The sequence below is a fragment of the Hirsutella rhossiliensis genome, assembly GCF_020360975.1.
Source record: "Hirsutella rhossiliensis strain HR02 chromosome Unknown scaffold00001, whole genome shotgun sequence".
NCBI lineage: Eukaryota > Fungi > Ascomycota > Sordariomycetes > Hypocreales > Ophiocordycipitaceae > Hirsutella > Hirsutella rhossiliensis.
The window spans coordinates 8,155,911-8,178,876 of NW_025408667.1; the positions used below are offsets into that span (position 1 = coordinate 8,155,911).

General features: G+C 59.5%; 6 protein-coding genes across 6 annotated transcripts; 1 reads left to right on the forward strand and 5 right to left on the reverse strand.

Annotated features, from left to right (window-relative positions):
• Positions 1–8: 8 nt before the first annotated feature.
• HRG_01134 (pre-mRNA-splicing factor cwf19) lies at positions 9–2,117 on the reverse strand (the record flags this gene model as incomplete). The annotated part of the gene is made up of 2 exons (XM_044859605.1): positions 9–1,941; positions 2,014–2,117. The coding sequence occupies 2 exons, from the start codon at positions 2,115–2,117 to the stop codon at positions 9–11; spliced, it is 2,037 nt and encodes a 678-aa protein (XP_044726005.1).
• Positions 2,118–2,827: 710 nt separating this feature from the next.
• On the reverse strand, positions 2,828–4,578 carry HRG_01135 (endonuclease/Exonuclease/phosphatase family domain-containing protein; the record flags this gene model as incomplete). The annotated part of the gene is made up of 2 exons (XM_044859606.1): positions 2,828–4,444; positions 4,552–4,578. The coding sequence occupies 2 exons, from the start codon at positions 4,576–4,578 to the stop codon at positions 2,828–2,830; spliced, it is 1,644 nt and encodes a 547-aa protein (XP_044726006.1).
• Positions 4,579–9,693: 5,115 nt separating this feature from the next.
• On the forward strand, positions 9,694–11,607 carry HRG_01136 (serine carboxypeptidase domain-containing protein; the record flags this gene model as incomplete). Its single annotated transcript, XM_044859607.1, has 3 exons — positions 9,694–9,904; positions 9,991–10,172; positions 10,291–11,607. 3 exons carry the CDS (start codon positions 9,694–9,696, stop codon positions 11,605–11,607), a joined length of 1,710 nt encoding a protein of 569 aa, XP_044726007.1.
• Positions 11,608–12,070: 463 nt separating this feature from the next.
• On the reverse strand, positions 12,071–12,766 carry HRG_01137 (prokaryotic phospholipase a2 domain-containing protein; the record flags this gene model as incomplete). Its single annotated transcript, XM_044859608.1, has 2 exons — positions 12,071–12,284; positions 12,426–12,766. The coding sequence occupies 2 exons, from the start codon at positions 12,764–12,766 to the stop codon at positions 12,071–12,073; spliced, it is 555 nt and encodes a 184-aa protein (XP_044726008.1).
• Positions 12,767–13,826: 1,060 nt separating this feature from the next.
• On the reverse strand, positions 13,827–14,440 carry HRG_01138 (uncharacterized protein; the record flags this gene model as incomplete). Its single annotated transcript, XM_044859609.1, has 2 exons — positions 13,827–14,239; positions 14,290–14,440. The coding sequence occupies 2 exons, from the start codon at positions 14,438–14,440 to the stop codon at positions 13,827–13,829; spliced, it is 564 nt and encodes a 187-aa protein (XP_044726009.1).
• Positions 14,441–21,188: 6,748 nt separating this feature from the next.
• HRG_01139 (beta-1,3-endoglucanase) lies at positions 21,189–22,966 on the reverse strand (the record flags this gene model as incomplete). Its single annotated transcript, XM_044859610.1, has 6 exons — positions 21,189–21,351; positions 21,397–21,512; positions 21,599–22,131; positions 22,195–22,457; positions 22,514–22,779; positions 22,838–22,966. The coding sequence occupies 6 exons, from the start codon at positions 22,964–22,966 to the stop codon at positions 21,189–21,191; spliced, it is 1,470 nt and encodes a 489-aa protein (XP_044726010.1).

Consider the following 22,966-nt stretch of genomic DNA (forward strand, 5'->3'; position numbering starts at 1 on the left):
TCCAACACTCATGACCCCCCGCCCTCGTCCACCAACGCCCTGGTCCAGTCGAACCGGCGCCATCCCCGGCGCCAGGCCTCGACGCGCGCAGAGTCGGCACCCGGGACCCAGCGGCCCTGGCGGCGCGCAACGTCGGGCTCGGCGCCGACGACGGAGGCGAGGACTTCGCGGGCAAACAGGTCGCCGCGGGGCCAGCGGCGCGGGTCCTCGACGACGTGGCCCAGGCCGCCGTCGAGGGCGAACCAGGCGTGGAAGTAGGGCATCTCGCGGGCGAGCGAGCGGCGAAAGGCGGCGCGGCCGAGCCCGCCGTCGCGCGCGCGGGCCAGCGTGTCGATGACCTTGGGGTGCTGCGCCCACTCCTCGTCGGCGGCGAGCATGGCCTCGCGGAAAAAGGCGGGCGCGACGGCGCCCTGGTCGTAGGGGACGGGCACGGCGGCCATGGCGGCGTGCGGGCGGCGGTGTGGATGAGCCGCGTTTTCGTAGAAGACGACGTCGCGGCCCTGGTCGTGGTACATGCGCGTCAGGCTCTTCATGAAGTTGCGCACCTCTTCCCACTCGTCGTCGTCGCACTCGAGCAGGTTTGCGCGGTGGGCGAGCGGGACGATGACGGCGCCGCCCTCGCTGACCTCGGGCTGCGTCGCCAGCGTCAGGAAGACGCGCGTGCCCAGGGCCACGACGGGCGCCGCCGGCGGGTGGCCGGCGTCCTCGTCGTGACACAGTGGGCACCGGTCGAGCGCCCGCGTGGCGCGCTGCACCTCGGCCACGGCCATGTTCTTGAGGCTGATCTCGCTCTTGTGCACCCGCCGCGCCAGCCGCGCCGCGTTGTCGTCCATGTACTCGAGGCTGTCGGCGAACCGCCCGTCCCTGGCGATGCGCTCTGCCAGCCGCATGCCCTCGCCGCCCGCCTGGCCCTTGGTCCGCCGCTCCTCGCGCACCATGTCGTCAATGGTCATGTCGTCGTTTTCCTCGACGGCGCCGCGCTCCCGGCCCCGCCGCGTCGTCACGGCCTTGACCTCGCCGCGCGGGCCCGCCAGCTGCCGGCTCTCCATGACGCCCAGCACGACGGCCTCGGGCGCGACGGGCTGCGATGCCTGGGCGGCGGCGGCGCGGTTGTACTCTTGCTCAAGCTGGGCGGCGTCGGGCGCCCGGCGCAGCTTGGCCTTCATCGTCTGGGCGCGCAGCCTGTTGAGCGCCGTCCTGTCCGTGGCGGGCGCCACCACCATCTCGTCGGGGATGACGGCTCCCTGCTCTGGCTGATGGTCTGAGCCCGGGTTCTGCTCCTCGGCGGGCTGTTTCCGCTGCCGCTCGCGGGAGAGCTCGCCTGTCGGTTTTTCGCGTTCCTTGTAGCCGGTTCCATAAATGCACCTCCGCGCTAGCTCGGCCTTTTCCTCTTGCGCGTCATCGTACTCCTCCAGGCTGCCGTACCGCTCGACGGCCACGTCCTCGACTGAGCGCCCGGTCTCCTCGGCGGTCTTGTGAACGGTCTTGAGCTTGGTCATGCGCCACGAGGAGCCCGCGTCGCCAAATGTGTAGTCGACAGTCCGCTTGGAGGGGAGCGGGGGATGTGCCTCATCGTCAAGCGCTTGCAGAGAATGGTTGAGCTCGCGGTGGTGAATGACGCGCTTGGGCTCGTCGGTCGGGGGCTTGGGCTTGCTGCGGTTGGATCGGTGGATGTGCTCGACGTCCAGGGCCGAGGGCGCCGTCATCCACGCATCGCGCACAAGTGGTTCAGAGGACTTGGACTGGCCGACGGGGTCCTGGGTCCGGGGCTTCTCGTCGTCGGGACACGGCAGGTCTTGCTTTGGATCCGATTGCTTGTCGTGTCGATGGGTGTGCCGCAATCGGTGATGTCGTCGGTGGCCGTCATCGGCATCGTCTCGAGAACGGCGGCTTCGCTTGTGTCTATGGCCGTCGTCGTCGTCGTCGTCGTCGCGGTCCTGTCTCGAATAACGGCGATGGCGGTCTCTGTCCCCGCCCTTGTCTCCATCCTCGTTCCGATCCAAGTCGTCGTGCCGGTGGTGACGACGGTGGTGGTGCCGGTGCTTGCGGAGCTCCTGGCGCTCGCGGTCGGCCTTTTCGGCAGCGAGCGTCTTTTCAAACTCGTCGAGCCCGTCCATGGTGTGGGGATCTGGGGATGCGGCTGTTGGGAGGAAGACGAGCCTGGTGGTTTTGGAGACGTAGGCTGAGGTTGAGTCAGGCTGACTGGAAAGACGGGTGGGGCTACCACTGTCAGCATGTACGTACTAGTAGGTGCTGGTCGTCCAACCTTTGGCGGCGAAAAGAGCGCTGAAGGGCTGCAGTTAGGTTACCTATGAAATACTATGAAATTCTATGAAATACTGTGAAATGCTATGAAATACAATGAAATACTATGGAAGAGATTTGACGTAATACTCAAGGTATGTACCAAGTGTAAAGAAACAAATGGATGTCGTGTCGTGTCGTTAATCCTCATTTTCCCACCTCTTGTCCCTGCCACGTGACTTTTCGCTTCTCGTGACCAGCCTCGGCTCCAGCTCAACTTTGACTTTGCCCCAAGCCTTCAGAGCGCGGATGCTGTTGGTCCGCTGCCCAAGCCATGCGACTCTCCCCCTCTCTTCCTGCACGGCCTGCGACGTTGCATTCAGCCTCTTGATCTGCCGACGATGCCTCCATCCGCCAGGATTGCCACGCCTTGGCCAACGACGGATGACCGGGGCAAAAGACAGCTCCCCCGTCCTGTCCGCGTCGTGGCCGTCCGGACGAACCCCGCTCTTGGATATTCAGATCGCTCCACGGTCCACAGGTGGACCCGGCATCCTCCAGAGCTCGCTTGCACAGCCGGAGTCTAGCCTCGGAACGCGCGCCTCGCGCGCCTGGAATCGACTCGAAAGATGGTCTTGACGGCCGCGTGGTCCGACGTCCACTCGTTGTCCTTGTGGTTCGGCTCGGCCTTGGGCTGGCCCACAACCTCTGTCTTGGAGTCGAGCGTCTTCAGGCCCTTGTGGTAGACAAAGTCGATGCGGTCCATGGGCTCCGGCCGGTTCTCGTTTTGCAGAAAAATGGGCGACCAGGTGTTGCCCGCCTCGGCCAGCGGATCCGGGTGCATTTCGCGGAACGAGTCAATCATGCCCGCCTTGGTCGGCTCCTCGGAGCTGGGCCACGGCACGTTGCCCACGTTGCAGTGGATGTTGCGCGTCGCCTCGGTCCAGTCGAGGTGCGACGGCGAGTTGAAGTCGCCCGTCAGCACCACCGGTACCTTGTCGGCGTTGGCGATCTGCCCCTTCATCCGGTCCACAATCTCGACTATCTGCCCCGTGCGTCCCGAATCTTTCTCCCGCTGCAGCACCTGGTCCACGCTCTTCTTGTCGAAGCAAAAGTCGTACGGCCCGTACGGGTTGAAGCCCAGGTGCGCGTTCCACACAATCACCTGGCTCTCCTCGCCATCGAGAGCCACCCGCACCGCCCCGGCCACCGCCGTCGCGGGAAACACCTCGGCGATGGGATAGCGGCTGATGATGCCCACATCGGGCCCCTGCCACGCGTTCCAGCCCAGAGCCTGGCCCAGCCGCGTCGCCTGCCCGCCGTTGCTCTCCTGGAACCCAACGATGTCGACGCCGGTGCCGCTGAGGTACCGCACGTGCTTGCGATGCGAGTCGTTGACGTTGCTCCCGCCCATCCAAATGTTAAAGGACAGCACACCGAGTTCGTCCACCATCGGGGACCCGGTCTTGCGCACGGGAATCTTAACCTTGAGCTGTGCCTTGGACCCGTTGGACCCCGTCGCCTCGACCGTCACGCGCGTCTCGCCGTCGGCGTTCGGCGTTCCGGAGAGCATCCCGTCTGTCGACACCTGAACCCAGTTACTGGCCACGTCACCCTCGGACGCAACCTTGGCGAACTTGGTGTTGGCATCGGGCTGGTTGTCGATGAGGCCCTTGACCTTGGCCTCAAACTTGTCGCCCGCGCGGGCGTTTTGCGTTGTGAAGTTCTGGACGATGAAGGACATGGCACCCTGACCGGGCACGACCACATCAATGGGGCCCGCCAGCTTGCCCCACTCGTTCTTTGCGAGCAGGTAGGCGTTATAAGTGCCTGGCTCCAGGTTCGAGGCCGACACCTGGACGCTGCCCTTGCTGTCGGGGGCGTACTCCCAGGCCAAGGACCGGGCAACCCACTTGCCGTTGTCGGGGGCGCCAAAGTACGGGTTGTAAATGCCGACCCAGTTGGTTGAGTCGCGGCTCGGCGTGGAATAATTAAACGTCAAGGGGGGCTTGCCCGAGGCGACCGAGAGCGTGCTGTCCTCGGCCGCGGCAGGGGCGGCCAAGAGAGAGGCCATAAGGCCAAGGGTGGCCGCGGCGAGGGATGAACGGAGAGAGAACATGGGAAGGGCGAGGATGGTCTTGGATATGGGCTCGAGCTGGGCAGAAGTGGTCTGGTCCCGAAAGAAGAGAGCGTGGTTGGTCTATCGCTCGTCCCGTGAGCTTGGCCGGAAGTCGAGGCGGCCCAGGGTCCTTTTAAAGCCGGCCAGCCTCTCTCCGTTTCAACTACCGGGGGCCATGGTCTTCCGACCAGGCTCATGACGGCCGGGCATCCCATGATGGGGTCGGCAGGGCCCACTAAAAGACCGCAGAGCCAGCCTTTTGGCTCTATGCTATGACTTGCAGCCGAAGCAACCTGCCTCATTGGCGCCACCAGCTCCGTCGAGCCAGCTCCGTCGAGCCAGCTCCGTTGAGTCGCGCGTCTGCGGTTGCCGCAGGGTCGCGACAGGGGGCTTGGGAGCGCCCCACCAGAAGGTCGGATCACAAGAAGATTGACTGGGGAAAGCGGATGGCAATAGCCATGCTGGGAGTAGTTATCTGGGTCATTTAGGTTCGACCAGAGTCGCGCCCACGTGTTCGCCAAAGGACGACCCGGCTTGGATATTACGGAGCACGGAGTTGCCGCCAACGCTACCCAGATCCCACCCCCTTTCTTTCCCTTGCCGGAAGAAGCAATATCTCGACAATGGCTCATGAACCGGGCGGATGACGGGAAAAGCCCACGTGCTGCCGAGAGAGGTCCAGAGAAGCCTCTGCCGTCTGGCGAAAGAGAGCGACATGGACATGCACGTGTGTGCGTGTGTGTCCTACGTGAAGTCATGGGCCACGGCCACAGGCGTTTAGCCCGGCTTGGCTCGGGCGCCATCCCCGGACGCTGCATCGGAGGGCTGACATGGGGCCACAGCGGCGCCTCCAGACACCTCCAGACACCTCCAGACACCTTAAATAAAGGCTTGTTGTGCGTCGGCCCTGATTGGCCTTTTTGCACCGGGGGGTTGGGGAAGGGGGGAAAACAAGACGAAGGCTAAAAGGAAAGCCGAGAGAGTGGGTTGAAGATGAAACGCGCTCGGCTCAGCGACGAGGCCCTGAGCTTCAAGGCGCTTGTTCCAAGGGGTCGCCATGCCTCAGATTCATGACAGTCAAGGCGGCCTTGGACTGGCGGCCCTTCCGTCAAGGCCGCCACAAGCCCCACAAGCCGCCCGTTGTGCCGCCCGTTGTGCAGCTTCCTGGCGAATCGCCATCTGCCCGTCAGCCACGCGCGTGGAGGCGTGCGGTGATTGACGCGACATGGCCGGTCAAGTTGACGTGATGCCGGTGGTGGTTGTCTTGCCGAAGGGGGGGTCATTCTTGGCCATGTCATCGTGTGACGGCCCGCGGTGTGTGGCATCAATCTGTGGACGGTCGATATCGCCGGTGCCGTGCATGCATGCAGGAGACGATGGCAGGGAGGGGAGGATTGCCGGCCAGGGCCCCTTGGATGCCGGTGTGGACTCGGGCGGGCGCCCGGAGCGGCTCCAAGACGGCCAGCCCCCCCACATGCCGATCGCCGCGTGGCCCTAGATTAGATGTTGGGAGCGCCGTCTATCCTATCTTGGATGCCCGATGGTACTGGACTTGGGCCTGGGACCCGGTGAAGCGGGCGTTGCACTCTGCGACACGGGACGACGAGACAAGCCGCCACACTTGGTTGACGACAGCCGCCTACGCGTGGGGGCAGCTCGGGGCTGCGAGGAGACATGTGCCTGCAGTTCGCATCAATCTGTAGACGCAGGCGACGACTCTGTTTTGCCCCGAGGGCGAATGGGCGACGCACTGCACCAGTGCTCCAGCTTGTGGGAGCCGCGCGCCTGTTTGAGCACGGGTGGCCGTGACTGGAGCGTGGGCTACTATGAATACCTCTTGCTTTACGTGTGTACAGTACAGGAGTCGCAGGCCACGTCTGATCCACTCGCCATGGCTGTATAGACGGGGTGGTGAGGTTCTTGGAGTATGCAGGGCACAGTTCAATGCGTCCAACATCGAGGTTGCATGGCTGCAGTGGCACATCCATAAACGGACGAGGACGGGTAACGTTTATAGACGGACAAAGGTCTTGACAACACTACTGTACAGTATGCGAGAGGAGAAGTAAAGTCAACAACACCAAGGTGGTGCTACTCGGCGTTGCCTCGGACGGTGAAGTTGACGGGCATTCCTCGCCGAACATATGATAACTCACCCATTCACGGAGCCGCGGTTGCTTTGCCGCACGACTGCGTCCTTCACCTCCCACTGCCACCGAATAGTGGCATGTAGGATGCAGGATATCCATGTGTATCTAAGTCATGTGTTGTTCGAACCTGTTTCGACAGCCATTGAGAGCACCACGTGGCGGCAATCATCTGCCGCCCCCACGGGACACTGCGCGGGTCTGGGAGGTCTCTCAAGGCTTGACTTGCATGCAATCGGTGTGCGCGCATAAGTGTATGCGCGTCGTTTCTCCGCCATTTGCATGAGTCCCAGGGGGATCCGCTTGGTCAAAGAACACCGAACACCCCATCAGTCCATGGAAAGTCTGTTGACGACTCTGGACAGGAGCGAGTAACTCGGCTTTGCGGCTTTTCCTTCGGCTCACATGCACGTCGTCGAGAAGCGGGAAGACAACATCAACCGGGCATCAACGTGGAGCGTTTCCCTGCTGCCATGTCGACTAGGCTCCAAGTCGGCAACATTGGAACGGTAAACCGGGGCGCATTGAGCACTGAGCGGTTCAGCGCGGCATGGCGAATTCTTCAAGACTCGGCCAAGGCTGGTAGAGGTGAGCAGTGTTATGGCGACTGGTAATGATGCCTGGTGGTTGGGCAGCGTCGCAATGCCGCGAGTTTGCCCGATTGGACAAGCAAATAAAGGCGAGGACGGACGCAATCGTCTTGTTTGCCGGCTTGCTTGATTGTGCCCCATCGTATCTGGATTTGATTTATCCCGTCGGGTAGCCGCTCCCTCTGTGCGCTCGACTGTAGCCAACACGGCTCAGCCGCTGTTGGGGCCGTCGTCTCAACATGGAGCCAAGGTTGGCACGATGCCATTCATGGGATGCCGCATCATAATCTGGGCACTGGCATCGTTTTATCCATAACTGCTGCCCGCCCCCATCGGCCACTCCGGCGTCCGGTGCGAGACGAGGCGCCTGTTGCAGCTGCTGCTCGACCTGTGCTCGCCGCCGCCTCCGGGTCTGGACGGACTTGATCTCTCCTGCGAGCAACTCGAAGCTCTGGCATAACGCTTGCTACATCTTTGGGTCGAGGACAGAGCTGGAAGAGCCAAGGACCCCGGCAATTGGCACAACTTACAAGCGTCGCCGCGAACTGCCTCGGCCCTGCCAGGGTCGAATCATCAGCGACGGCTGGGCTGCAATGGCTTCAGTCTAGAGAGCTTCTGGCCGGCCTCGTCATTACTCGTTGTGCGAAAACCAAAACATGGTGCGCCATGAAAAAGAAGCTTGCGCCTGGAAAATTCGTCCTCGTCCCCCTGTTGTGCGGCCATCAACACACCCCACACAGTTGTCTCAACCAGGCACCACTCCTCCGGGACGAAGCAGCGGTCTTTGGTCTTGCATTGAAATAATATTCGTACTTGGTACCCGCTGTCTCAAGCAAGCAGGACAATGGCGGAAGAGTCGCTCGAGTCTCGTCGTTCGCCCCGGCCCTTTGTGTCGAATCGAGGCAAATGGCCGAGAGCTTTCATGCCCCATGTGCCCCATGCTTGCAAACGAAACCGTTAGATGGCCAGTGTTTTCTTCAGCGGGAACTGCAGCAATGCTGCAGCCTGCAAGAACACGTCACTGAAGACGGTTTCTGTTGTGATGCATTGAACGACCAGTACGTCTGTTCGAAGCTCTCGTGGCTCGGGGCTGTACTACTGAAGGCCCGAATATCCTACTGCGGCTGTTCAAAGTCCCTGTAGTCCAAGGCTGTATTGTTGGCACCCTCGGATGGGTCTTGGAGCTTCGGGGCATAACATGAAGACGACGCCAACGACGCCGGCCATTTTGTGGGCTCGGCATCTTGCATGTGTTGGGGATGGACCCGTGTGAGTCCAGCCCCCCCGGTTGAACCAACAGCAGTCGTAGCCAAGACCGGGTGGCCTGAATCTGGGCCGCGAATCCCCAGGCGAGACTATGAACATTGAAGCTTAGGACGCATGTTTCCATCTCCTCTACGTGACTTCTCCCGAGCTTCAAGGCACGCATTGGACTTTTATTCCTCGGCGTAAATCTCAAGTTCTCCCCTGAACACGTCTGGTCTAGAGGTATGCCCGGAAGAATGGGCGACTATCCTGGCGTGGCTCGAGCCCATGGCCGCGCCGATCCGGCCATGTCGTGACGACACGGGAGCACTGCAGCCCTTTGGATCGTGCCTCAAGAGTGGGTTCGTCCGTCGTTGTGCGTCAGCAGCCAACGGGCTTGCAGTGCGGTGAGGAGAACGGAGATGACGGCGCCGCCACGGGGCAAACATGAGGGGTTTTTGCTTGTTTTAACCTCTATTAGGAAAGTGCTTAAAGAATGGGAGGCGAAATGGCAAGGCGGTGCCGGTTTGCCATCATTATTAATGTCCCTTTGCCTGTTCATGCCGGCATTCGGCACCGGCTCACGGCCTCGACCGAGAGTGGCGGGACAGGGATCCTCTCGCAGCATGCGGGGATAGACTCGAGCATTCATCTGTCCGTATGATACGGAGTGCCCCAGCCCGAAGACTCGGTGGAATGGAGGGCTCTCTCGGCGAGCGCGCTGGACGGACGGACGGGAGGGCACTTGAAGTAGGAAGAGTCCAGGCCCACTTGAAGCTTCAATGGTTGGGCGTTGCACGACACGAGGACGTGTCTGTGAAGAAGCCGTGACGGAAGGCAGGCCATCTGGACGAAGACGAGAAGCGTGATGCGATGGCGTGCCGTGCTGTGTCCATCCGATGCATGCAGGTAAGGTAGGAGGGCGTATCAGTTTCCGCGATGACGACTGGACTCGGGGCCGGCAGAGTCAAGGCCCCCCCATCTTCCCGTCGTCCGTTTATTCACTGACCCCAGCAGTCCTGAGGTGTCTGTGCATCCGGGTGCAGACCTGTGATCATAGCGCCGGCAAGATCGACGGGCTGCAGCACATACACACACACACACACACACATACACACATATACACACACATACACACACACATACGCACACACGCCCATGGAAATCTGGGCCCTTTCGTCTCGCCGCCATGTGGAATAAATAGAGGACGGTGCCGCGGCCGCAAAAAGGAGGAGCACGCTTCTCGTATACTCACTCTCACTGCTCCCAGGCTTGCGCTGGCCTCGACACCGGACAGACTGGCCGCCTACCTTGTTTGCCATCGCAGCCAGCTCAGATCAGCCGCAGCATGAAGAGCCAGATGCTCGTGCTGTCGCTGCTGTCGCTGTGGGCGACGGCGGCCTCGGCGCGCGTCACGCAGGCCGACCAGTTGCTCCAGAGACTGCACGGCGGCTTTGCGACGGGCCTCGACGCGCGGCATGAGCATGGGTTCTCATCGGCCAGGAATATGCACCGTCGAGCCGACTCGGCGCACCGGTTCCTCAACCATGCCACCAAGGGCGAGTCTCCATGTTCACTGCCTCTCCTTGACTCGATGCGGCATTGGTCTCTTCAAATCGCCGCTGGTGGCTGACTCGCTTTGAAGAATTCGTCGTCAACGGCACGGGCATCCCGGACGTCGACTTTGACCTCGGCGAGTCGTATGCCGGGCAGCTGCCCATCAGCGAAAAGGCCGATGAGAGGGACCACATGTTCTTCTGGTTCTTTCCCACGGCGAACGAGGAGCACCGGGAGACCAAGGAGATTGTGATTTGGCTCAACGGAGGCGTAAGTAAACCAGTCCCACCTGTCCGTGGCCGTGTAAACCGACTACGTATTTCACGGTTACGGCTGGAGCGTCAATGATCAACAATCATGGAACACGAATATTAACGCGTCCTGAAAGCCCGGATGCTCGTCTCTCCTTGGCCTTCTCCAGGAAAACGGCCCCCTTCTCTGGCAGCCCGGCCTGCTCAAGCCCGAATCCAACCCGTGGAGCTGGCACCTCCTGTCCAACATTGTCTATGTCGAGCAGCCCGTCACCGTCGGCTTTTCCCAGGGCAACGCCACGGCCAAGGACGAGGACGACGTGGCCAGGCAGTTCCTCGGCTTCTGGAAGAACTTTATGAGCACCTTCGGCATGCAGGGATACAAGGTCTACGTTGTGGCCGAGTCCTACGGCGGCTTCTACGGCCCATACATCTCGAGCCACATGGTCGACGCCAACGACAACCGCTACTACGACCTTGGAGGCCTGATGATCTACGACGGCATCATGTTCAGCGACGTCGTGCAGTCGGGCGTCATCATCGAGAGCTTCGTGGAGCAGCACCGCGACCTGATGCCGCTCGACGATGCCACCATGGAGCGCATCCACAACATCTCCGAGAGCTGCGGCTACACTGACTACTACGAAAAGTATCTGACATACCCGCCCGCAGGCCCGGCGCCCCGGTTCCCGCCCGGCGTCAGCGTCTTTTCCAACGGCTCCTACGTGCCGCACAAGGAGTGCGAGCCGCTCTTTGCCGTCGTATACGAAGCCATGCGTAAGATCAACCCGTGCTTCAACATCTACAACATCCGCGCAGGCTGCCCGCAACCATATGATCCGATAGGCAGCACCGACCCCTACTTCGACCGGGCCGACGTGAAAAAGGCCATCAACGCGCCCGCCGGTGTGACCTGGTCCCAGTGCGTCAACGGCGTCTTTAACTCGTCGACGGGCGACCAGTCGTTGCCCCCAGACAAGTACGAGCTGCCCAACGTCGTAGACACGACCGAGAACGTCATCATCGCCCACGGCTCCATGGACTACATCCTGCCCCTCGACGGCGTTCTCCTGGGCCTGCAGAACATGACGTGGGGAGGCAAGCTGGGCTTCCAGACGACCCCGAGCGACCCCTTTTACGTGCCGCGGTACGGCTACAACAACTCAGACGGCAGCACCTTCTACGGCGACAACCTGCCGGCGGGATCCGGCGTGCAGGGCACCACGCACCACGAGCGCGGGTTGACGCTCGTCGTGACGCATCTCGCCGGGCACGAGGGGCCGGAGTATGCGGCCGCCTCAGCCTTTCGGCACCTCGAGAAGCTCCTCGGCAGGGTCAAGAGCTTGAGCGGCACGGAACCCTTTACTCTCCCGGAGCTGCGAAGCATTGCCCAGATGGAGAAGCCGCTTGGCAAGGGTACCGTCAAGATTCCGTTTCGGGGCAATGGCTGTTGAGTAATGTCCATGACAGGCCTGGGAGCAGCAACATTGGTGCTATGCGTATTACGTGAATGAAGAGCACGACTATGACGAAAATGAGCTGGCACGGCATGGGTGGCAGCATGGAGTGTCGTCACCCGAGTGGGCAGCAGCATATAGATTGCAACAACAGAGCCAAGTCGAGCATTCTCGCCGCGGCCCGTCCCCCATGAATGCGGTGACTTGCTTTGAGCACAGTGAGGGCGACAAATGGTGTGGAACTTGAACCGTTATGCAGATGTGAGTGTCCAGAAGCCGGACAAGGACGCGAAACCTGGACAATGCGTGAGGACAAAATAGGAGCAATGTACAGCTATGAGCTCTGTAGACTTGGCAATGAAAATGCCAACTGACATTTGCTCTGGAACTAATAGTCGAATATAGACAATAAACCGCACGCAGAGTTGCAGTGCAAGAAACCGGCCCAGCGGTGCAAGAATTAAGTCAGGTTCAACACGGGGAGCAAGCCTTCCTCCTGGGCCTTTTCAACGGCGTCGTCGTACGCCTTGACAGCCTCAGCGTAGGCCTGGCTGTATTCGGCGTCGCGCTTGCTTTCGACTGAGCCGCCAAAGGTCTTGACGGCAAGGTAGTAGATATCGGCCAGTCTCTCGCAGGATGACTTGGCAGATACCTGTTCGCACTGAAAGTACAAGCTTGAAGACAAAATATGACATGTCAGCAACTCGGATATGGTGGTTTCGGAATGTGTCTCACACCCCGGTGAGACAGCTGTCAAGCAAGATTCAGGAGAGAGAGAGAGCATGGCAGTAGCCAGGGCATCAAGGGACACATACTCGGTCTTGAATTGAATGTCAATCCTGTCCTTGTTGTCTTGGTTGAAGCGCCGTTGCTTGCGGAAGTTGCGGTAGCCAAAATCGTGACGATGACAGCCGGGCAGGAAGGGGAATCCAAAGGGATTGTTGGGCGAGGCCGTGCAGCCGTCCGAGCTCCAGTCGAGGCTGGGGGGATCTCGCCTGTTGCGCCGCGCAGTAAAGCTAGGTAGCGTCAAGGTAAACGCGAGCTTGTCGGTGATGGCCTGGAGGCTCTGACGCCTGATGGCCTGAGGGGGCACGACGGCAGCCGGGACGGCCAGGGCCGCCGAGACGAGAGCGAGGATAACGGCGACGAGCTTCATGGTGGCCGTGCGGCGAAACAAGACGACACCTAAAGAGTTAGAATTAAGCGGCTGTGCTGTCGAACTCAAGCGGCACCCTGAAGAAGCTGGACCGGTTCGTGGCCGGATCACAACCTTATATACAAAGTTTCCCTGGCTCGGTAGCCAGGGGCTAGCGCACATCTTGTCGGCCGGCGGCAACCAAGACACAGCATTCATGACTGCAGAAAGGGTCAGCCGAGACACCAATGGGCAGTAATCAGGGACATGGATGTCTGGTTGGCTCTCGAGGGCAAGGACCACGAGCACGGGGGCTCCGTCCGGGGGCCCTGTGGAGCGCCACCGGCCGTCGGGCAGTTTACCCCAAAGCTCTAATCGGCGACATGCGGAGCAAAGGCAGGGGCAATGGAATCTGCAGAGGAGGACTGGGAGCTGCTTGTCAAGGAAGGAGAAGCGGGCCATCCTCTGGGAACCCCATAAGCACGCCCGCGCCAAGACGGGGGGGGGGAGGGTCAGCTCGTGAGATGTTCCCCGGCGAGGGCTTTTTTGATCAGATGCCGCCCACGCGCGATGCCGGCGGCTTATTACCGCTGTGATCGAGATGCAAAGGACAGGGGTCGAGTCTGGTGCTTCCAGAATCGTGGAAGGCGTCTGCATGCCGCGCGCCATAACAGAGACACGCATGTATAGGCGGGCTAGCATCGTCTGATCGTCAAGGCGCTCGTTGATATGGAGAGTGCGATACAAAGGGGCCTCCATCAACAACATGATGCCCCTGACGTCACATCATCCAGCCACTTCCCCATGGCGACTCTGCCGTCGACAAGGCTGGCAAGACGGCTCCAGATCGCGGTGGGGCCGTGTGGCGGTCATGGACTCATGGGTTGGAGATCCGGAACAGCCCGACCAAAGGTCTCGAAACCTCAGATACAGGGCTACGACGCAGGATGACGGGCATCTGGATACGATGTTGCTTCTCCGACTTTAATGAGACTTGCCTAAACAAGGACACCTTCGAATACCCGTCCCGCCCTCGGCTCCGGGCCGCAGCAAGAGCCGGAAGGAGGAGGGCGCTTAGTGTCTAGGCACGCGCTGCCATCGAGTCAAAGCGTCGGCTCCTCCCGCCGCTCTCTTCTCCGCCGCCGGCCCCGACATCGGTGGACTCGGCGAGGACTCGGTCGTCGGTCGGGTACCGGATGTTATAGACGGGCGTGCTCGTCAGCCGCGCGGGCTCGCCCAGGACGTGCGGACAGACGGGCTGCTGGCCGGCATCGTCGTCGAGGCGGCACGGCTCGTCGTGGCCCAGGGTGCAGATGGGATCGAGGGTGTTGTACAGCGCGTGGTGCGTCGCGAGCCAGCTGTCCGGCCGGTCCAGGCAGGTGGACAGGAAGCCGATGCGGTTGGCGGCGCTGAGCGGCCGGCGAGCCCCCTGCTCCGGGTGCAGGAGACGATGGCTGCAGCGGGAGGCGTCGACATGCTCGAGCTCCATGCCGACTGCTCCACCGGCCGCAGGGGCATCGGCTGCAGGGCTGCCGTGAGCAGACAGTTCCAGCCGTCGTAGCCGATGTCCTGCGCGCCCGCCGACTGGTCCAGCCGCTGCAGGTAGGCCTGGCGGCCGCCGTACGCGAGCGAGACCCAGAGCCCGTCGCAGTCGAGGGGGCGGTCCGGGTTGATTTTGCAGCCCAGCGAGCCCATGGACGACGAGAAACTATGGTGGGGGTTCGCGGCGATGGTGCCGCCGCCCGGCTGCCCAGGCCCGGCAACCGCGGGCATGGCCAACCATGTAATACCCGACAGGAGTATAGTAGCAGCTATAGCGCGCCAACAGGCTCAAATGGTGTCCAAGAAGTGGGCGCCGCGGCCGGGACACCGGCGGATCCATACCATGCTGAAGGCCGAGTTGACTCGGAGGCGGGAAGACGAGCTCCGCTGGGCCTTTCGGCCGGAAGCAAGACGCGCGAGCAAACTCAATGACCATCTTGTTTTTCTCGCATCCCCTTTACAGCGCAAGTCTAGGGCTGCTTCCGCGAAAAGGGGAACCAGGGGGTGTGAGAGGGGTGTCGACGGTTTGCCAGGGGCACGGGACAGTCCTCGCCGCAAGACAGGGCGAGACAAAACAAGGAAACTCTTGTCTCTTTTTCTCAAGTCCTCTGTGCTGTGCCCCTCTTCCCGCCTGCCTCCCGCCCCCCCACACATCACCTCTCGCTCGACTGAACATTACGTCCATGTATTCTGTATGTACGCGCACATATGCAGGTATCCATACATGAATCTGACAATGTTCGTCCGATGATTTTTCTGGGTCTTCATTCAGTCACCAGTGCCCTGTCCTGGACTCTGAGAGGGGCTGTGGAGACGAATATCTTGCTCTTGAGCCTCGAGGCCATCACCACGGGACCCAGCAGTGGACTCTTGGCGGTCGACGAGATGCGCCAGGGGGGCAACTTACCTAATTCATGCCATTATCTTAGTCATGGCTCCCTTTCGAAACAACAGAGGAACACGTGCTGGTTGCTCCTCTGCCGGGCCATAGCCCGTATTGCAGCTCTGAATGGGAACTCGGGGGTAGATCATCTTGTGTCACGAGTCGAGGCCGCAGAGTATAGGGCGCTCACGCATCGCTCCGACGTTACTACGGAAGCTCCTTTGCTTTCCATGCTGTTTCGGGTCTTCGCTTATATATTCTTACGCCTTACACGCGACGCGTGCCCTTTGAGACAGCCACGCTGCCTCACTCCTCGAGGTCCCAACTGGCAGGATTTGTGAGTGAGCCATGCCTCTGTAGCCTTTGTTCGAAGTCCTTTGGGCGGATCGAATTATCTTTTCCGTTTCATCTCTGTCATGTTGATCCCCAAAGCAAGGGTTATTATCTTCCGTCCCGTCCCCAACCGTCCAGTGTCAGTCTGCTGGGCTTTGAACATGGCTCGAAGAATCGGCAGAATACACGCCGGACAACCCCCGACATTCCCACCACCAAGGCCCTTGCGGGACAGCGTAGGATCTCGATCTCCAATGGAACAGCCCCCCTCCAGCGTGGACAATCTGATGCTGCCCGAATGGGTAGGTGGCATTGCAAGGTCCCGCCCGCCAAGGCCACGCGCGTTTGCAAATGAGCGATGGGCTCTCAAAGTCCAAGGGGCATGGCGCCCAGCCTTTCAAGTTTCGTCAAGCCTCAACCAAGCTTAGATGACGTCTGCTTTAGGCCATTGCCATGCTAGCTATGTCGTATTCCGGTCGAAACCAGGCGGGATGCACCCCGCAAGACTTTACCATGGTCCCTTGCCTCCTTGCCTCGTCGCTGACAGATACGCAGCGGCCATTTGATGCTACTCCGCCGTAGCCTGCCTACGGTTCGGCATGGCCCGAGGGATCGTCAATGAAACCGTCCTCTCTCGTCCGTGTGACGGTCTACAGCTGGTCGGTGATTGAACATGCACGGCGTCCAGTTGCAGGATATCTCCTCGAGGTGTGGGGGGGCTTGCGTCGGGCATTGACTAGTCAACGAGGTGCATGCTTGATGCAGGCGATCCTTGTTCGCTGGACCGCAGCCATTGGCGGCTGGAGAGCGCACGTATCATGCATTCATGTATGCAATGTGATGGCATCACGCAGCACTAGGCGCTGGAAGAGCAGGGGCCTCCCCCGCAACCTCCGGACCAGAAGGTCCAAGGTCAATGCAGGCAATGAGCTCCGAGAGGTTTCACTGAAGATCCATGGTGGACGAGATCGAATGCTGTGGTATATGAGCCGCTCTCTCATCGCATTCACACCTCTCTCGTCTCCCTGTCCTTTGATTCTGTCCGACGACAACTGACACCAGACTGTACTGATTGAATATGAGGCCATATGCCTTGACCTCGGCCAGGTTCATGTTGAATTCCTGACACTGGAATGAAGTAATATCGAGAACGAGAAAAGGTCAAATATTGATACGCCAACGCTTTTTCGCTTCAATATTGCCAATGCTGACTACCTGAGGCGAGGCGTAACTGGCAGTGGTTAAGCATAGACACAAGGCTTCGGCAGGTCATCGATTACTTCGGCTCAGTTGCTTGAGATTTCTGCGAGCTAATCAGCAAGGAAAATAAACTCGTTGCCTACAATTAAGGGATGCTGAACGTAGAGTGACGTCGTCTAGACTTGTAAACACGCCGCGGCCTCATCGCAACTTGTGAGAGGCGTCCCAGGTTGTGCCGAGGAATTCTAATTGGTGTGTCTCATGACCGCACGCTCAGCTCCAGCTGGATTTTCTTTACTTGGTCAAGGTCAACTGACCACATTGAGACCGACACGTAGCTGTGAAGGTTTAATGCCATACTGCAAGATCGATCTTGAGAACGCTTCAATGTTGCGAGTACCCTGAAAATAGGTACTAGTTAAAAGGCCACCCCGTCACGCTAAACGGCCACCCAAAAGTGGGTCAATTGTGGCTTGGTCGCGCGCAAGGTCCGATACCGCAAAGTTTGGGCTCCAGAAGATAGGGGGCGAATACCGCGCTGTGGCAAGGAATGCCGCTTCAAGCGACCAAGAAAAGCCGCCGCCCGGCCGCTGTGATCTTCTTCATCACTGCGGCTTCAAGTCAAGTCTTGGTTGGCCTTCCTTGCCGTCACGATATTTTCAAGCGGCCCAATGCCGCCGCCGCCGTTCCCTTCGAAATGAATGACGTTGACGAGCTCTGGCATGGCAGAGCACAAGCCCTAACGATGCTCCTCACGATCCACTCCTATGCACGGGAAAGGCCGGCCCAAGGGCTCATTGAACCTCGAGGCAGCAGGAGGTCGTAACGGCCACGCGGAGAGAGCCGTCAGCACACGATATCGCGGAATCCGACGAACGCAGCGAGGCCACAAGGCCGCCGCCGTCCACAGCGCCGGCGGCTCTCCAAAGTACGAAGACGAAGGCTACGGGTAGAAGCGCAAGGCTGGGGCAAGGCTGGAGGAAAGCTGCTGCTGCTACCGTCAACACCGCCGGCAGCGCTGCTGATGTGACCAAACGGGGTTGGAATACCTTCAAGCCAATGGCGATTCGTACGAGCCTGGCACAGCGATGCCACGAGCGTATCAGCGTGCCGTACGCCGCACGCCTGACTCTGACGATGAGCTTACTGGCCCGGGCGAGACGCAGGGCACGATTCGCTGTGCCACGCAGCCAATGCCGATACCCTCAATTCGTCAAGGAGGTGAGGATATAGAGGATGAAGACGACCCTTTAGCCGATTTTAACGAGATGGACCGGCAGGTGGATGAGGAGGAGTCTGTACAGCAGGAATTGTGTGCAGAGGGTCTACTATAGCTACCGGCGTTAACGCTGCATTTGAATTGACGGAAGTGTGTTTTCTACGACCCCAAGAACATGGCCCTACGTACTTGAATTTGCATCACGGCCAGCTTCACTTTGCGGCTTCAATTGCGGCTTCAACATGCCCTCTGGCGCGCACCTCGATGCCGGCAGCGAATGCGCGCACACACCTTTGCGGCATCGGCGCTGCGCGGCGACCAAGCCACAGTTGACCCACTTTTGGGTGGCCGTTTAGCGTGACGGGGTGGCCTTTTAACTAGTACGTGAAAATACAGCTTCTGCCCAATGATACCAACTGAACACTAAAAAAAAACCAGATTCCTCATCTAAATCGCCCAAAAATATATATAAAACGCTTGCTTATTGACCGAAAGATACCACCAAATACAACTGCCAGCCTGGTCCAGCCAGTTAAAGCAGCATCGCAACCATTCCCCCGACAACACTCCAAAGTTTCAAACGCACACTCACTTGGGTAGCGTCGCTGAAGAGTTGAGAGAGACTTGGGCTGCCAGGCTGTATCCCGCCAGGCTGAGCTGGATAACTAGGCCCTCCCGCGATGCCGGGAGCTCCGCCGCCAGGAGTTCCGCCGCCGGATGCCCCCGTGGTGGAGCCCTTCAGTGTGGGTGAACCGAAGTCGGAGCCGCCGTTCGGTGGATTCTCCTTGCCAGGATTCCCATTTGGAGTGGAATCTGCATTGGGACCCTCTTTAGAACTCTTCTTGGGCTTCTCTGGGGAATCTTTCGTGGGACCATTCACGACGTTTTCCATGGGAGAGACCACACTGCTCGGAGGAGTCTCTTTGCCAGAGGCCCCCTGTGGAAAGGAATCTGTGTTGGGTTTGTCCTTGGTATCGTCTTTGGGATTCTGCTTTGGACCCTCCTCGGGATCCTGCTTGGAATTCTCGAGAGGCGCCCCACTGACGAGCTCCAACCTGACGCCGGCTTCGGCGATTTTCTGAGTCGGGTTAGATCCCTCGCTGGCAGGGGGGTCGCTGAGCAGTGATTCGCTGCCACCGTGGCTCCCAGGAGCAGCCGAACTGGCAGAGGCCTTGAGTGGAGAGTCGCTGAGAGGGGCCACGCCCTTGGTATCTGTTGGAGATGGGCCCTCATTGCTGGTCGACTGGCCGTGCGAGCTGCCGCTGGGGCAACGAGGCCGCCCGCTCTGAGGGTCAGCGGAGCGGTCGGTGCTAGACCCACCGGCAGGATGTTTGTCGGTAGGTTGCCAGTGTGGATGGCTTGGCGGAGGGTGGGTAGGCACCGTTGCAACACTGCACCTGGGACCGGAGCATGGAGCTTCCATGGCTACGGAGCTTATGCTGCCAATCGAACGGCTCGGCTCCGAGAGAGAGCAGCGCGTACTGGAAATCACTCTTGTTCCCTTGGGCCTTGTCGGCCCTATACCGTCGGACGTCACCTCCTCGCGGTGCTGGCCAGACCCGCGTTCCTTGTCTGGGCGCTTTTGGTCAGGGTCGTGCATCTTCTCTTGGTGGGATTGGCCAGACTCAGGCGTTTTGGAACTGGAAGAGCCCCTGGAGTCCGGCCCATCGGTGTTGGGGGATGGATCTTGTGCAGGGGCTGTCGGGATGCTGCATTCTGGCCCTGAGCAATATGTCTTCGTGAGGACTGTTGTAGTGGCAGTCACTTTGCCGATGGAACAATTTGCTTCCCTCGGGGGGCAGGAAGTGGTCGTAACGACTCGTGTAACCTTCGAGGTGGTTATCGATGGATCAGAGCCAGGCGGAGCATAAGTAGGCAGGCTCCAACCATCGGGCTGCTTGTCGCTCGCCGCGGACCCAGGACCTTTCTCGGGGTGGGCGTTGGGTCGAGATGGATTCGTAGCCGCTGGGGGAGTGCAGTCTTCTCCGTCGCAGTAGATCCTAGTGGCAGTCGTTGTCCCCACACTCCCCAGCGGGCAATCTGGAACTGTCGATGGGCATCGCTTGATGCGAAAGATCTTGATGATTCTAACCGGAATCTTCCTCACCCCATCCGGGCTGACTGTACCCGTCTCCAGCGCCTGAGTCTGGACTGGCGTGACAGGGCAGACCGTCACATACCACGGAACCACCACCGTGGTTACGCGACCGACTGGGCATACCGTGATTGTTGACGGGCAGGCTGTTATCGTGCTGCTGGTTGTCTTGTACACGGTCACAGCGGCCATTTCTTCCGCGGCAGGATCGGCTTCCTCGGACGGTGACGAGGGGGTCAAGTGTTCACTAGGAGTCGGGTCGAAACCTGATGGACTTGTCGCAGAGCTGCCTGCAACAGCTGCATTGGTGACGGAGGCTCCGTCAGCGGCCGAATGTATGCTATACCCTGAGCTTCGCGAGGCCGAAGGCAACATCGCCAAGCTCCCGATGGGTTCTGAGCCTTGGGCCGGAGCACCGCCAAACCTCAAGTTTATGCTTCCCGAGGCCGCAGGGTCGTGCGGCGAGAGACTGGAGGCAGCCGAAGGGTCGCTATGCCCCGAGCTTCGCGACGCTGAAGGCAAGAGCGCCGAGCTATCAATAGACCCCGAATCCCTGAATGGAGCAACACCGGATGTCGAATCCACGCTATCCGAGACGGGAGGATAACTCGACGAGAGACGAGAGGCCGTCGAAGCCGAAGCTTCATTCTCCGACAAACCCTCCTGGGCTGTTGCGAGCCCCGCGAGACTATTCGAGGGTGCAACAGTAGGCTTTGAGGCTTGAGCGGGACCAGACGAAGTGTCTTGGGCCTTATTCGTTGAGGGTAGAGCAGTGTCGGCTGCCGCCTCGGGGTCTTTGGAGCCTCGGCTGAGGCTTGTCTCAACAACGACTGGTGTCGCGTGCGAACTCGGCTCCAAGTACGAACTGGAGGTAGTAGTGTTCAAAAATACGAACCGCGTCCTTGAATTTCGGGACATGGCCGTCGGAGTGAAGACAACATTCGCCTTTGAAGTCAAGGAAGGATTCATACCAGGAACGATTGAGTGCATACTTGACGATTTCTCCATCGTTTTCGTGCTTGAAGCCGAGTCGTAGCCGAGGGGTGGAGTGGCCCTCTCTGAGAAGGGAGCGAGAGACGATGACATGGCAGTGGCGTTCGTCGCTGAAGCTGATAGTCCATCTGGGGATCGACCGCTGGTCCTCGACTCTCCGGTGAGAGCCGACGAAGACTCAGCGGCTTTCGAAGTCGCAACCGAGCTTGAACTCCAGGACCGGAGTTTGGTCCACGAAACTCGCGCGAGGTTCGACGAGCCGTCCGTGGCGTTTGTCTTCAACGTCGAGGCTGCGGGGCCTCTCGTGAGTGCCGACGAAGCCTCGGCTTCTTTTGTTCCTGCTGTTGATGATAGAAGCGAGGATTGACCACTGGCTTCCGGCGCACGAGTCAACGTCGACAGCGTTTTCGTGGCATTCTTGCTCGAAGCCGAACCGGCATCGGAAGGTTGGCGTTTGGCCGATGAGGACCCCGTTCTGCTTGGTGAACTTCCATATTCTTTGCTAGTCGAGGTCGAGGTGGTGTTTGAATACGAAGCTGAAGTATCCAAGGTTGGTACAGAGCTCGGTCCCTTTGTCGTATTGCCTACAGTCGTATTGCCAACTTTCGAGGGCGGAGTAACATATGTAGACGCACCGGCAGATTCCATATCGGATCTACTCGCGTTGGAAGCTGACTTTCCAGGATGCGAGACGGCGGAAGGAACCTGAGCCGGGCTCGGAAGTATTCTCATCGCTAAAGAACCCAACGACTTGGTCTCCGGTTTGAGCTCAAAGTACCGAATGTCCCGGATCTGAAAATTGACATCCTTGAAAGCGCTAGGATTTTCGGCCACGAAGGCCTCGCATGTCAGTCCCTTAGTCTTCGCGTGGCAGGTTTCCTCGCCCACGTGGTCCGGCACGTTCCAGAATACCGTCCCCGCTGGATTGCCACAGAAAGCAATGTCAAACATGATTTTCTGGCTTTGAAACGCCTTGTCAATGTTGCACAATCTCGATCTCAGGTGCATCGACGGATTTGTCCACGAATCAGTGTCGATCTCGTCCTCGTCAAGCTTGTCCGGCTCTGTGCCATGGGGCCAGGTATAAATCTTGATTTCGTCATTCGTCCACAGAAGAGCCTCTTTGCGGTCGTTAGAGTCCCATTTTCCTGTTTGGCTGTTAAGCACGAGATGAGATAACTTACGGATGCCACCGGTGGACGAAGCCCAGATGCTGTTGTCCTTTTCTTCCGTTTGGCAGCCCTGGCCGCTGGCGTGGCTGGTGGCAATGTTGTCGCAATCTTGCGCAAGAACTCTCGCCCCCTGCTCTGTGAGATCCAAATTGCAATTGCCGACCTCGGATGGGGTTCCAACGTGAATCGTGGGCTTGTTGTATGTATTCAAATTCCAACCTTCGTAGAGGTCGATCTCGCCGGGACTTGGCCACGCTCCATCGCCGAGAGTCCAACTAAGCAGGAGTAAGATCGAGAATGTCATGGACACATGTGGGCAAGAGAGACTTACAAAGCTGGCCAAGTGCCGCACACTGCTCGAGGCAAATGGCTGAATCGCGCGATGAAGAGACCATGCTTGTACGACTTTTGCGACTCGATCCTGAAGGTATCACGCCCACCCTGTCCCGTTGGATCTATGACATTTTCGTGGTCAACCCCTAGGTAAATGTCACCATTTGGTTGAATCCTGGTGATGTTCTTCTTGCGCGCATTCGTTTTGTCTTGGTATCTCACAAAGGACCCATTATCATCAAATGGAAGATGACCTCGGCCCTTCTGAATAGCGCCGACTGTCAATACTCGCCTCTCTCAGGGCAAGACATGAGTCACTCACTGTCAAGAAGTCAAATTTGCTAAAAAAGTTGTCTTTGTCGATTGTTTCGGCCAGTTGAAATGACTTGGCGCTTGTGTCGCCAGCCAAAGCGAGGAGGACTGAGACGGCGGTGAGGAGGGCCGGAGCCAT